This window comes from Eleginops maclovinus, chromosome 7 (assembly GCF_036324505.1).
Source record: "Eleginops maclovinus isolate JMC-PN-2008 ecotype Puerto Natales chromosome 7, JC_Emac_rtc_rv5, whole genome shotgun sequence".
Classification (NCBI taxonomy): Eukaryota; Metazoa; Chordata; class Actinopteri; order Perciformes; family Eleginopidae; genus Eleginops; species Eleginops maclovinus.
The window spans coordinates 12669067-12684103 of NC_086355.1; the positions used below are offsets into that span (position 1 = coordinate 12669067).

Below are 15037 nucleotides of genomic sequence, written 5' to 3' on the forward strand. Positions count from 1 at the left end.
ACGTGAACTTTGGTTTTGATTTAAATAATGCCTGAATGTGAATAACTATACAAAATACGGTTTTTGTATTTATATATATTTTATTTCACTTGTTTTTTTGGAACAGGAAGTCCTATTGAGGTCAAAACACTAGAAAGAACAGAAATAAATATATTACATGATTTGTATTGGAGAATATTTATCAAAAGGATACAACATAATTAAGCCCAATAACTTATTTCTATTGTGGCTCCTCGAGTTAGTGTTTGAGTGAGTATAGTTGATATAAGAGAAATGACAATCTGAAACATTATGATTTTTTAATTACTAGACTCATGGATGTTATTAATCATACACAAACTTAAACCTAAAGCAACATTATCCCTTAAATCTATACAATCAATTGAAATAGAGTTTTGAGACATCGATAGTGTCAATGAAGTGGGTCTTTTTAAAGCAGAAATTCAAAGCCCAAACATAATTTAACATAATTGTGCTGAAGGTTTCCCCCCAATTGACAAACCAATTCATTTGGTTGCACATTTAAATTGACATAATCACCGTACCAGTATTCACAATGAAATAAGAACATATAATTGTATATGGTTACACAAAGACTGCACATTTGGTGTAACATCTCTGTATTCTGCATGCAGTGGTCGCTAGGTGCGCCTACATTTACCAGACGCCCCTGACAGTCCACTTGGAGAGGATTTCATGAGCGACGTCGCTTTCAGCCAATCGGAGAGCAGAGACGAAGCTTTCTGAAGGTCGGTCTGAGCTGAGGTTAGATTGTGCTGAATATTTTCTCCCCTGTGCTCTTACTGCTATATTATTCAGTCTGAGAACAGGTGCGTACTAAGACGTTACGTTCCATTGACCGCATCAGCGTTGAAACGCGTTGGGAAGATTAATGGAGACTGGTCGTGTTCGCCGGTTTACTGCGGCTCAACTAGGGACATATCATATCAAGGAGTCCAAACAGGTACCACGGGAGGCTGTAGCCTATGGACAGCATCACACTGCATTGTGGACTACTCTTTACTGAGATGGACTGTAGTTAGTGGTCGTTTCGAGACGTCAGTGTGCAAGAGCCATTTACGCAGTTTAATTTGGCCATTAAGTGCTGCTTTATGTTGGGTGATGTTGTCTGCGTTCAACACGTTGCCTGAGAGCGAGGCTGGAACAGGTCACTGGTTCACTCCATCCATAATTTAGGTAAGCACAGAGTATGATCATTTTCTATCACCACCACCTCCCATAGGGCACAAATATCGTGGTTAAAATTGCACACCATGACAGTGGAGTAGATGTAATGATAGTGCTTAACCTATAACTTTGCATTAAATGAGGTTACCATGCTTTGTATCAGTGGGAATATTTGTTTACTGGCACTAAAAACTGCAGATTTTCCATCTCACTTCTGTCACATGCAACATTGATTGTAATAATCATTATATAGGCTAACGTACTCGTAAGAGGGAGATATGGTCATAGTCTGTGTGGGTATAGCCTATAGCCTACGTCATAACTACTAAACCACCACAGTGGTAAATGTAATCTTTTTGTGTTGTTTAGGTTATAGAGGCAGCAGTCATTGGCCTAATGGGCTTATTGGGATCAGCTCTATAATCACCAGCTGTTCCTGGTTGTGCTGGGTGTAGATTTACATTTTTCAATAATGGTACTGAATACGAGACCTGAAATTAGTACAGATACCGTAGCTATACAATTTTTTCAGTACTTCATCCCTTACATCCCTTTTTTACATGTACTAAAATATGTGAAACATCAGTATGTATATATATATATATTTTGTTAATGCATACACATGTTGAATGATCAGTTAATGCCACATTTTAAGTTTTGACAGTTTCCAGCATTTATTCCACTTGGTGCAGTTTGTTCTGCACTCAAAAAGTGTTGATGTCTGACTCAGCTACACTTTCTGCTTGGGACTCTAGAAATGCTGGTTATTGCTGGTTTGAATCCCAACCATCCTCTGAAGTGCCATTGAGCATGTCAATTCCTTAATAATCCACAGCCGAAAGGTGTTTTGCGTTACAGCTTTTATTTATGATAAAGGAGCAGGATTTGATATATTTTCTTCAAGCTTTGTCTTCAAACATGTGCTGCTCATATTACTGATATGGTTCCAGAGTCAAGTTCAGTTGTATTGCTTTGGACACCAATAAGTTAACAGTCTGGCATTTGAATACAGTACAAGCACTCCTATTGATTGAAGGAGGAATCTGTGATTTAGCTCATAGGAATGTGACAGACGTTTCACAACAAAGGGAGTTGCTTATGGTGCAATTAACTGTCACTTCACAAAGCAATTAATGCCTAGTGGATAAGACTTGCCTTGAATATACTGGGAAAGTGGCTTCTAAAGACATGAGGGACCTGTTTTAGAGAAGAAATATTCCTCTGTGCAGATGGTTGGACTAATTGACTCAGACTTCTTCGGACAAGACTCCAGCAAGCTGCTGGCAGCGCTGTTGGTGGTACCAAACCCAAACATGTCTCTGTCATTGACACAACAAAGCAGATGGTTAGAAATGCAAACAGACAGATCACACCGAATCATCAATGATCTGTCTACCATGTGAGAGGAGGTGATATGCTACACACAGGCTCGGATTCCAGCAGAGTTTTACTGAGACTTCTTTCTTGAATAGGCTCATTAACTGGAAGTGTAGATTGCTTCCACCTACTCGGGTTAGAAGTCAGTAAATGTTGTACGGACACTGCCTTGTTTTTGAATGAGATACGAGTTAGCCCAGGGCAGCAGTGTCAGACCCTCTGATGGACATTTAGACAGTGAGCGGAGAGGACAATGTGTGCGTTCGGAGTGCAAAATCATTACCACTCTGTATGTGAAAGATAAGGGAATCCATTAGATTCCCACAAAATATGCTGCAGGGATTTTCCACTACAGTTGGACATGTAAAGACTGCACAAGTTGGTATACATTAATGCATTTGCAAATAAGTGCACACTCGTATGCAAAAACCTATTTCATGAAAGTATATGTTACACTTTGAGCTTGGACAGGGGCTCGGCTTTAGCACATTCCACAAACAAATTGCACACTTTGCGATGTATATTGTAGCCTTAAGTTATGTTATGAATGCATAAAAGGCTACTGGGTACATGTGCATTGGATTTTCAATGGCTGAATGCAGTTTCCCCCCCTTTTTCCACTTCCATTCTGATTATACGTTCATAAGCTTTGGCTTTCAGTCAACAAAATTCTATCATTTCACTCAAGTACAAATCCTGTTTGACAGAAAAGTATGTTGTTTTTCATCGGAAATATTGTGAGGCATACATCCCACACCAATGAGATATCTAGACTCCACAAATTGCCTCTCGTGTGAAAGCTTCCCAGATGGTCCGAGCAGCTCTACTGATGAAGTGGGAGAAGTCTGTAAAGGGGGAAATGAGCATTCACTCATCCCTTGAAATGGAAAATGTGGAGGGCTTGGGGGTCAGTCTAATATGGGAAGTTGGGTGTGAACTCCAATGGACCATCCCCCCTCGTGAAAATTACCAAAGAGAATGACACCCATTAACCCCTTTTTTTAAATACAAGAATAAAGCCAAACAGTAACTATCAAATACATCTATAAAAAAAGGAGAAATAAAACCTAGGGTGGTCCCCACTCATAGGTGCTCCTCTGGAGTACCAACTCCAGATGGAATTATTATAATCAATATTATTTATAACTATTATTATCAAGTAAGTGTGTGTCAGAGCTTTACTGGTAAATCAACTGGGCCAGTATATTACCCAATATTATTCAAAATTTTGTAGACATGTTAGAACCGGTAATTAAACTACAGTATATGAATGCCAAACATAGTGTGTGAGGTAGCTTCAAACAGGGACTCCACTACGTAGACTTTCAACTGTAAACCGCTTACATATCTGGTTACAGTTATGACGCATTGATCCAACCTCTTCACCTCCTGATATGATTCTGATACCTCAGCTCAGGTTATCTGCCGATGCTGATTCTTATTTCTGTTTTCCTTTTTCCTGAAATGCAAAAATGTATCTGTTTACCTTGCTGCATTGGAAGTGAGTGGAATCCTTTTTATGCGATGAAACTTGATGTTAGGGATTGCGTTGGCACTAAAAACTGTTGGCCACACAGTGATTTGATGAATGTGCAAAAGCTGAATTTTCTGATGACACAGTCATAGCAACTGTTTTCAATGTGGAGATTTCCCATCTTGCCAATCTGGGATCAGACAAAAATGTTTTAACCCTTAACCCCTAATTATAAATTATATTATATATTATAAATTCATCTGTACTACTGTAAATCTTACTAATTCCCTCTGTTTTAAATAAGAAAAACAAATAGGAAAATGCCATGGAATCTCATCTGACTGTGTATACCAATGAAATGCATTAATGTAAAGTCTGAGAGGAAGTGATTACTAATCACTTTTTCAAGAGACGAATATTGATCCACTCTATATGTGGTCGCTCACAGATTTTGCTGACTTCATGTTTCTGCCTGCGTTGATTGTTTTAGAGCATCACAGCCAAGAGACTGAAATCGTGATCATGATTCCTGTCGTCCTTGGATTTAGGAGAACAGCTTCTGATTTAATGTTTACTCTCTTCTGCAGGATGACGCCTTTTCGTCAAACCTGCTCCGTCTCTTCCCTGTTTCCACAAGTTCAACCGCTTCGTCAGCAGTCCTAGTGCTCCTGAGCGCTCGCTGCGACCCTTGTTCGGCTTTCCTGGCTGACGTCCCGGGGAGGTTATGCGACGGTTTCTCTACTGTAAGGTGGTGCTGACCACCTCTTTAGTGTGGGTGCTGGTGGATGTGTTCTTGCTGCTCTACTTCAGCGAGTGTAACAAATGTGATGACAGAAAAGACCGCTCGCTGCTCCCAGCTCTGCGAGGTGAGTCCACAAATATCATGCTACACCTTCCATTCACATCGTAGGTCCTTAATGCTTTAAGTTTTGATGTAGATTATGAAATATTCAGTTTATTCAGGGTTTGTTGTCATTTTAAGATTCCTCTGAATATAAATGTTTTTGGTTAGATTTCAAAGGAGAAAAACAAGTCAAGTTTATTTGTGATGTGTGGAAGTTGGTTAGTACAAAGGTGAATAGCGTAGAGTATGTTTTGCAGTATGTTAAGTGAGATCTCTCTCATGGAGTTAAGACAGTATTGCCTGCTATAATGTTAATTAAGAATGGAGCTTTGATGTTTTTTTTTTTCAGATACTTGCAGTTATAGCAGATTATGTTTTAGGACTATAATCATAAAACATCCAGATTATTCAGGGAAAACAGAGAAATGTTGCTTTTGAGGCAGCATCTGCATTTAGAATCCACTTTTAAGATTACTTGACATCTTAAATCTGCTTTTTTACCTAGTAGAAGTTAGGATAGGTTGTAACTTGGGTGAATTAGTTTAACTTCAGTTTATTAGTGTGGGGGAAACAAAAAAAACTACCTGATTTTAGTTGCCTTTTTTTCTTTTGGTTTTCTGTTTTTTTGATCTTTCAGAATAAAAATATGGTTTGACATCAAACAATCTTGTAGACGTAAGATGGAGTTTAAAATATTCCATAAATGCTGGATTATCTAAAACTCTAGTTAGTTTTCCTATAGTGTGCTCTGTAACCTTGATCCCCATGTGTATGTTTGAGTTGAGTGTGAGTATTCGGATCTAACTAAACCCCCTTACCTATTAAGTACAGTTCATTTCCTCACATGCCCTGCCATAAGCAGGGTTCTCAGAGGTTTGCTAAGCTGCTTGTAGGGTTAGAATGAGATGAACTGCCAGCTACTGAGACTTACTATATTACCATAACAAAGTCCAAGGTACATTGGTGATACTTTGAAATGGCTTACATTTGATGATTTGCTTAACATATGAACTGAGTGTTACTGGTATCTTTAACACTCCATGTGTAGTTTTAATTATGTTAATTCAGCCAAGAACTGAACAGACAACAATAAATCTACCAAGATTTACTTTTGATTGGAATCCATTTATCCCAAATGGATTATTATTTAAGTTTTTTTTCTTAGGTAACACTAATTAGCATACCATCAATGCTTGGGTAGTCAAAATTGAAGAGGATCCTTAAAACTGCATAATACATTTTGAGCTATGGGGAGAAAAAAGCCAATATTAAAACAAAGCGACGGCTGGTAATTGCTAACCTGTTTATACATGTAGAATAATCAGAGCTGAATATATGACAAATGCTTTCATTCTGAGTGAAATTGTATGTGCATCATTATTTTTTATTTATTTTGTTTGTAAACTGATTAAGTTTCCACAAATAGAAATCTGGGCCTTTTGCCATTGAATGTTGACTTTTTCCACTTTCTCTGCCTTTTCTGCCATTGCTAAAACGTATACGAAATCTAAGCACATCATAGTCTTTGGTAAAACACTTGTGATGTTCTACCTTCACGCTTAGACAGTTATATTTGGACAGTGTCAGTGTCCTAGTGTCTTAGAAATGTAATGTTTTGAGGAAAATGGTTTCCAGTGGTTTTCTTGTTGAGTTGTTGACCTTTACAGATAAACTGTTACATACATTTCAACACAGTTCATACATTCCTTATTAGCGCAGTCACCCCTTAGCTCACGTCAGATTTTTTTCAGTTCGGTTATAATGAACTTTATGGTCATTTGCTCCTACCCATCATTTTTATGTAAGGTTTTACATTTGCTTGACATACTAAGGTAAGATCATTTGCAGTGGTGCTTTTTGTTAATGTAAAGGGAATTATGCTGCCATGTGACAAGGTTCTTGTTTGCAGGCATCAATCTATTCAGTGCTCTGTTCTTCCTGCAGCACGTTGTAAATCATTTAGTATTGCACACCCTTAAACTTGGTTGACTCCTGAGAGATCGATCACATTGTTTTTTTGCTGTAATACAAAACATAAGTGTCCATTTTTCTAATAGAAAAATCCCCTACTGAATTGTCTAGGGTTTATTGGTGTTGGTGGGTTCGGATTTTGATTATGGACTAAATCTTCTAGGAAAATAAAACTATTCTTTCTTTTTTTTTATGCTGTCTATGAACGTGATTGTTCAAATTAGCATTTTCAACCATTTGTTACATAAGTCTTGGATTTGGTCTCAGATAGCTACAGCCACTATGAGACTATAATAGACTTTTACTGGTAAGCGTTTATTTCCCAGTTTTAGCATCAGAGCAGCATAGTGTATTGACATTTTGTCCCTTTCCTGCTATGGTTTTCTGATATATAATGTAATGTCAGCCAAATCGGACTCGAAGGAAGGGAGCAGAGGGAAGAGGTGAGGTAAAATATGGAGGTAAAATAAAATGGATAAAGCTCCGAGTCCACCTTAACAAGAGGAATCTCTCACAGGATATAGAGAAAAGAAAGCTAACTTATTCCATATGTGGCAAATGTTGTCCATAGCATCTAGAGTTGCACATGTTTTGCTAATTTGTGAGAATAACAAGCTGATGAATCAAATAAAGTACAGGTTAACACAGAGTCATGTGGCACTCTATTTCTGTTGTGCACTAAAATGTGAGGGATTGTGTCTCCGAAGTCTCATTACCTGTGAGCGTGAGGAGAACCTTTTCGATGTAATTGCTTGGGATAAAGCTGTAGGCAGGGACAGTGAATTGGATTGAATGACCCGAGGACAGACAGAGCTTCTGTTTTCGTCCCAGATGATCGAGGTCTACTTTCATAATGAATGATCTCTGTCAGGAGGATACTGTGTCCAGCCTGAAAATACCAGAGTTGTTTCTTAAGGCTCCTCTGATCATGTGTTTCAGTCTTTATATTTTATCCTACTGTTTTATATCATTTTCACAGTCATGATGAGGGTGCTAAGTTAGTAATATATGGTATTTCCGACGGGATCTAATAATTAGAGTCCTAAACAGATATTCTTTATTTTGTCCCACAGGACAGGGTCATTTACAGTGTGAAAACAGCAAAGGGACATGGCAGATGAAAGGCAGAAAATGTGTCAATTAGACAATGTGTGATACAATTAAATCAGTACAGAACCCTGGAAAAAAGAACTAGCAGCATAAGCTTTTACAAAACAAATTATTTGTTGCCTTATCAGCATTAATATGTTGAGTTAGCAGCAAAAATGGCAAACATCATGGTCATTTTTGTTTAACTCCTTCTATCTTAAATGTGAACAGTCACAGTCACAGTTACATTTGACTAACGTGTATCACATACGGGTTTATCCGATAGTTAAGATATCATTTTTTAATTGAACATTCAGTCACCGTTTAACACCAGAAATGAAGCCATAGTGGAAATTACAGTTTGCCTCTGTCTTCTACAAAACTCACACAATAACACATCGCATCCAGATTTGTGTGATGAAAGCAATAATGGTAAAGGGGACTCAGACTGGTGTTGATTATTTGCATGTAAGACTTGGAGTAAGATTTCAACATTCACATCGTGTGTGTGTATCCGTAGCTAAAGCCTGATGGATTGGAAAGGCCGAGCATGTGTTTGATGGACACTTTGTTCAATCATCCAGCTCAGAGCTCGAGCTGTGTCCATCAGATCTAAGCCTGTTTCCAAACAGAGAGTGTCGGCAGCACCATAAACAAAAGAGCAGGACCAGAAGAGGGTTTTACAATCCGGCCGCCCGTCTCCACGAGAGGTCGTAGGGAATCCTCTTAACCTGGGACCATGGAAATCATTGCTTCAGCTCTAAGAGATTATTAAAGAGAGCACAGTCATAAATCCGTGGGAGGCTTTTCACCTTGGTGACGGGAGCTGGCTCTGTGCAGCAGCAAACGGCAGCAATGCTGATGTTCTGCAGGCATGACTGTAGCAGCATTAAGCAAGATGACTAGTAGAAACTGTGAGAATAGCATCACATTTTCTATTGTAAATGTTATAAAAGGGAATACGATGTTCATATTATGTGCACATCCTGTATACAGTAAGTGCTACAGTACATGAATCAACGCACAGGTTTGGTACACGCACATCGATCTGGGAAATAAGCTCTATGCTCTGTCTCCTTACTAGTATACACAATTACAATTACAAAAGATAGAGCTAGCAACCTTTACTGCACTCCCCAGAGCTTGAAGAGAACAATAATAAACTATGCTCAATGCTTTCAATATAAAAGGGATTTCTCAGAATTTATCTGTAGGTCACTCTCGTTTTTCATGGAACAATTTAGGTGGGGCAAGATTATAGACTTGCCTTTTTCCCACAACAGTAGATATTGATCTTTCTCCCTCTAATTTTATTTAATAAATCTTAATTTACAGTAAAAACCGTCACTATATTTATAATCTATTGATTCAACTCAAATGAATGCTTTTTTGTTTTGATTTTAAGTGGTGCTTTTAAACAATTATTTTTTTAGAAGTTTAGTTGGATAGATCTGTAGATTTACGTAACTAATGGATTAGCAGACAAAATCATGTGAGTGTTGGACTAAACATGTCTTTAGTGGACACTAAACGTATCTTTAGTCGAGGACAGCCAAGTTCTTGAAAAACCACAACAACTTTTCTCTCCACTGGTTAGAACAGGGCGCACTGCCAACATCCTGCGGTCAGGGAGGTCAGTCAGTACTTATTGCTCTGAGCCCCATTTACACAGGAGATGTGGAGCATTTGTAATAAAGGGGGCTTTCACAACACATTGGTTCTTCTCATATTGTTTCCTTATCAAGGAAAGACTGTATACACAAGACAAAGTGATTTATTACAAAAGCTGTTTGATATTAACTCCTTACCTTCCTTAGTGAGAATAAAAGAGAAAAGGGTTTGATTCCTCATCAGATATCCTATTGGTGTGCTTCTGCTTTGTTACAGCGGCGATATCTCGGAGCCATGAGGGTCCAGGCGAAATGGGCAAGGCAGTAAACATTCCCAAGGACGACCAGGAGAAAATGAAGGAGCTCTTTAAGATCAACCAGTTCAACCTGATGGCCAGCGACATGATCGCACTCAACAGGAGTCTGCCTGATGTGAGGTTGGATGGGTGCGTAAGCTTGCCTTCCAGATCCATTTTGCAAACCACACTACTGACACTTTACATCCTTCACTCACACAGATATCCACAGAACAGCATTACACAGCCCTCTACCTGCCTCTTAGCTTCCTGCAATCTCTGTACCTTTGATACCCATCACACATTGCAAGGCGCTGTAGTTTTGTCTCTCTGCTTTTTTCTTCTTCTTTCTCTGGATTTTAGTCTTTAATGTTTGCAGAGTTGTAATTCCAGGCTCAATAGAAATTGTTCAGTATTCAGACAAATGCAGGGATCTGTGTCTGATCAAGAGTCTCTGCAGATAAACGGCTTTAAACTATCAAACCAATATTATTCTGATTATTAAATAATTCTTAAACTGTGAGTCTATTAGATTTTATTGGTGTTAATAACTTTATCTAATGTGGATAGGCATATTTAATTATGGGAACTGTTTCAATGCAGAGTCCATCACATCCCTCAGGTTTGACCATTATGTCTGACATTTGAATTGGACTGTTTACTGTCACTCAGAATCCACTTGAGCGCTTAATGAAAATCCAAGGAGTAATTTGTTTGAAACATGAGCCCATTCATCTCTGGCTGATGATATGCAGTGTCATTCGACTCTCGTAGAAACATTATCCAAGTGATTCATGCTCAAATATTCCGAGTGAACATGAGTTCTCCTCAGCACTTTCATTATGTGAATGCAAAATCCTCTGCCAGTTAGAAACAACATGAAAAATAAGCCACAACATTTTTTCTCACAGATTTCCACAGTTTTTAATGATATTCTTGTCTAACCAAGGAAACACTTTGCAGAGTGGAGGTGCAAATATAAAGATAATTTTGCTTGTGTAGCGCAAAGAAGACCTAACTTACTGAGAAAAGGTGAAGACTCAACTTATTGCAACATTCTGTTTCAGTCCATTATGGCCCCCTCCTTCCCTTGGTATAAATATTACAGCAGGTTTATTACAGAACTCAGCTTAGCCTTGCAAAATGTCTCCAGGTGTGCAGGTGAAAATTATCCAGAGTCAGGCAGAGTTGGCAGTCTTTGCGTCTGATCGGCGTTAACATTATGCCTTGAAGGCACCCTCCTGGCCTAGTTGTGTCAGTCTACGCTGTCACTTTGAAACGACAGGACTGAGCTAGCAATGTTGTCTGCTCCGATGGCTTCTTTCACCCTCCGTCACCTCCCACTACCCTCCTCCTGCCCTGGCAGTCCACTTTTTCCACTTCTGTACTGCAGCTCCTTCTTTATTCAACATCCTCCGCTACTGTGTTGTCCCAAGTTCAAAACATCTGTCTGTAAAGCTTTGACAGACAGCCCATCAAGGTGAGGATGTGCCGACATTGCTGTCAACTCGGGCTTTACTTTTTGTACCTCTTTAGAGATTTTTGTCAGTAAATCTCCTATGACAAGATTTTGCACTGATGGCAGCATTGGATAGTAGCAGGAACCCTTCAGATTCTGCCTCACTTTTCATATAATACAGAGCTGCGGGTATAAAGAACCACTGGGACTGCAGTTGGAAAACAGCAGTGTTGTCTTAGACTTACACATTTAGACCCGGTATATTTTAGGTTTAGTGATTCCAAATTCCTCTACTGCTTCAGCACCACAGACTGCACCATATATTTATCAATACAGAGCACAGTAAGTTGCTTGAGAGCCACGGTCTGGGCAATGGATTTTAACTTGCAGAAACTTCAGACAGATAAAGGATCAATGAATGGGACACGCTAGGCGAGGCAGAGGGCAGTGGCAGCTTAACAAGAGAAATGCATTTTGGTCATTTTGCTAACAAGGGTTATGGCATCCACCTTCAAACCCCCTCCTGGAAAATACAAAAATAGAGAATACATAACATTTATGAGAGAGAATTGCCTAAAACTCTACAGGGTCTTGAAATGTGGAACTCTCTAGGCAGCATACTACAGGAAATAATTACAGTGATGTAAAATTCTCATCATGTTTAAGTTAACTGATTTGATTATTTATTTTATTTCCGTTGCTTCGTCAGCTGTAAGACCAAGCTGTACCCAGACGACCTCCCAAACACCAGCATTGTCATCGTGTTTCACAACGAGGCGTGGAGCACCCTGCTGCGGACAGTTCACAGTGTCATCAACCGCTCGCCCCGACAGTTGCTTGCGGAGATTGTGCTTGTGGACGATGCCAGCGAGCGAGGTTGGTAATCAACGCTCTAGCTACTCTCTGATACAGTATCTGTTCAATAAAGTCACATATTTAACTCTGTAGACAAGGTAACAGTACGTACGGTTTACCTCCAAACTTTCAATATAAGAGTCAATTAACACAATATATGTTTTACTACCATCAAATGCTGTGGTGACGATAAATACACTGACCTAATCAAAATGTAGGGCCCCAAAAAACAACTGTTTTTGTAAGTGATGAATCAGCCTATTATATTTCCGATTATTAGTTTAACCATCTTGTCCAACATATATCTGGAAATGGTAAGGATAGACTTAATTGTTTCAAAGAGCCATGACTTATTTAGTGTCCTTGTTTTTCCCTTTCAACACTTCAAACCAGCCAGTATTTCAGAATGCTTAACCGGAGACTGTTTTGTCATTTTTGTCAACAATATTTCTTAAAATCACTACTTCATTTAATTCATTTTTTTGTTGATTTTCTTATAGAGAAATTCACTTATTAGTTCAGCTCTGTTGAATTGCGCTAATCTGCTCTTGCTGAAATCTTTTTACTGTCTGTTGTTTTGTCTTAGACTTCCTGAAGAAGAAGCTGGAAAACTATGTGCGCACTCTGGAGGTGCCAGTGAGGATCCTGAGGATGGAGCAGCGCTCAGGTCTGATCAGAGCCAGGCTCAGGGGAGCGGCCGCTACGAAAGGTCAGGTCATCACCTTCCTGGACGCTCACTGCGAGTGTACTGTCGGCTGGCTGGAGCCCCTGCTGGCACGCATCAAAGAAGACAGGTAGGGATGTGTACTTTTCAGAGGCAGTTTCTATGGTGCTTATGAGCGTGTCGTCATTAATCACTGTAATCTTTTCGCTGTTCAGGCCTGAAACATGCTTTAATAATACTGCCATTATCACATTTCACTCCAGTTGCATCATGGTCTGCTTCAGCTCGGTCTGAATATTGATAACAACATGACTACACAGTTTGAGCCTGAAGCTGCTGATAGGGGAAGATAATCATTTTGCATCATCTGCTTCTGCTGCTGCCTTGGGGGAAAAGCTAGCTCCAATTACTGTAGCTTTATACTTGTGTTAACGCGGCTACATCTTGAGGTAGTAGGTGCTGGTAGAATCCAGATTAAGGTGGACACGTACATGTTTAGCTGCTGTTGGTTATCACAACGTTGAGTTATTATTTCAAAAATGTTCTTCCCACTAGCTAAAACAACTAGGGGTGAATCTGTGGTGTCTGTGTGTGAGATTGACATGAATGGATGGATTGATAACGACTCTCTTGGCGATTTCTCTCATAACTGAGGTCAGACACATTCATTTTCCCTGAGGAAGAATTCAGTATCATATTACTCAGAATATTATATTATGGAGCCATTACACTTTTACTGAACGCTGCTGCAGAAGATGTATTGATGTCTTTAAAAAAGGGCGCAGACTGAAGAGCAGAACATATGATATGCTGCCTGCAAGTTGGCAGGATTATCAACAGAGGGTTGTTTTTGTTGATCCTAAGAACATCGACATCAGGTTTGTGGTGGTAACATTTTGTTCAAATCTGACATACACTTTCAAGAAGTTGCAAAAATATTCAAAATGGGTTTGGTTTGGTTTCACTGGTGTGCATTTCATCAGAAGAAATACACATTATCATGAATCAATTCCACTTGAAATTCAATACCAATATCTTAACATGTCACTTATGCAAAGAGTGCAGTTTACTTCTATATAATTACTTTGTGCCAGTGTCCAACCTAGACTATAGCATAATAAAAATGACCTAATAAGAACACTAGAGTTAACGTTACTCCTACATTAGTACTACTTTACTACACCTTTGTCTGATATAATAGACATTCAACAAATATCTGTTTTAATGTTGCCATTTCTGCTTTTTTTTTGGTTTTAACAAATCTGTATATTAATCAATAAAGAGTCATTAGTTGCAGCCCTACTGTGAACAGCATGTGACTTCTCTTTGTCTTTAACAGACCATCTATTACTCGGTTGTTGTTTTTTTGTAATGTGTATTCTATTTCGAATTCAGCTCTTACTAGATCATTTATCTCAGCATTGAATCTTACACTGTATTTCTGGTGTCATTTAGGACAGCAGTGGTGTGCCCTATCATCGATGTCATCAGTGACGAGACGTTTGAATACATGGCGGGTTCAGACATGACCTATGGTGGATTCAACTGGAAGCTGAATTTCCGCTGGTACCCTGTTCCCCAGCGGGAGATGGACCGGCGCAAGGGGGACAGAACACTTCCTGTCAGGTACACAAAGAAAACTAAAATCTTTGAAGCTAAGTCAAGATAATTTCTCTGGGAAATGTGTGTCTGACTTTCTACTTGTATAGGTGAAGAGACACATTTTTTCTTTTTCTCAAGTGTCTCTTCTGAGGTGAGAGTGGGTTTATCTGTGACAGCCGCAGGCTACAGGCAAAACAAGGATGGTTAGATTTCTTCACACTAACTCCTCTTGACTTGAACCATTTTCATCCTGCAGATAGAAATAGATATGTTCCTTTGTGTATCCCACTGATGCAACAGCTGCCTAAATAGCATCCTGATAGTTGTACTCTCTTGAAGTATGTATGAGCTCATTTATTTTAAAAATAGAAAAACAAAAACTGACTTTTTTTGGTTACATAAAGCTAGGCACACTCTGTCATTTGCATGCGAAACAGTCACAGCAACAAACAATATCTTTAATTAGGGGATGACTTTAACATATAATGAATTAAAAAGATAAAAGTAATTACCCCCCCTAAGGCTTTGTTCCCATTTGTCAAACAAATTGTTTTTTTGTTCATTCATAATGGTCCTCTGAGCTGCACTGAGGTGCTAATAAATAGAGT

General features: G+C 39.0%; 1 protein-coding gene across 1 annotated transcript in view; it reads left to right on the forward strand.

The window, feature by feature from the left end:
- Positions 1-809: 809 nt before the first annotated feature.
- galnt13 (UDP-N-acetyl-alpha-D-galactosamine:polypeptide N-acetylgalactosaminyltransferase 13) overlaps positions 810-15037 on the forward strand; it is a 29971-nt gene continuing 15743 nt past the window's right edge. The window contains 6 exon segments of the mRNA XM_063887040.1: positions 810-1197; positions 4627-4905; positions 9831-9999; positions 12018-12184; positions 12750-12957; positions 14283-14453. Coding sequence (XP_063743110.1) covers positions 4764-4905; positions 9831-9999; positions 12018-12184; positions 12750-12957; positions 14283-14453 — 857 coding nt within the window. The 5' untranslated portion in view covers positions 810-1197; positions 4627-4763.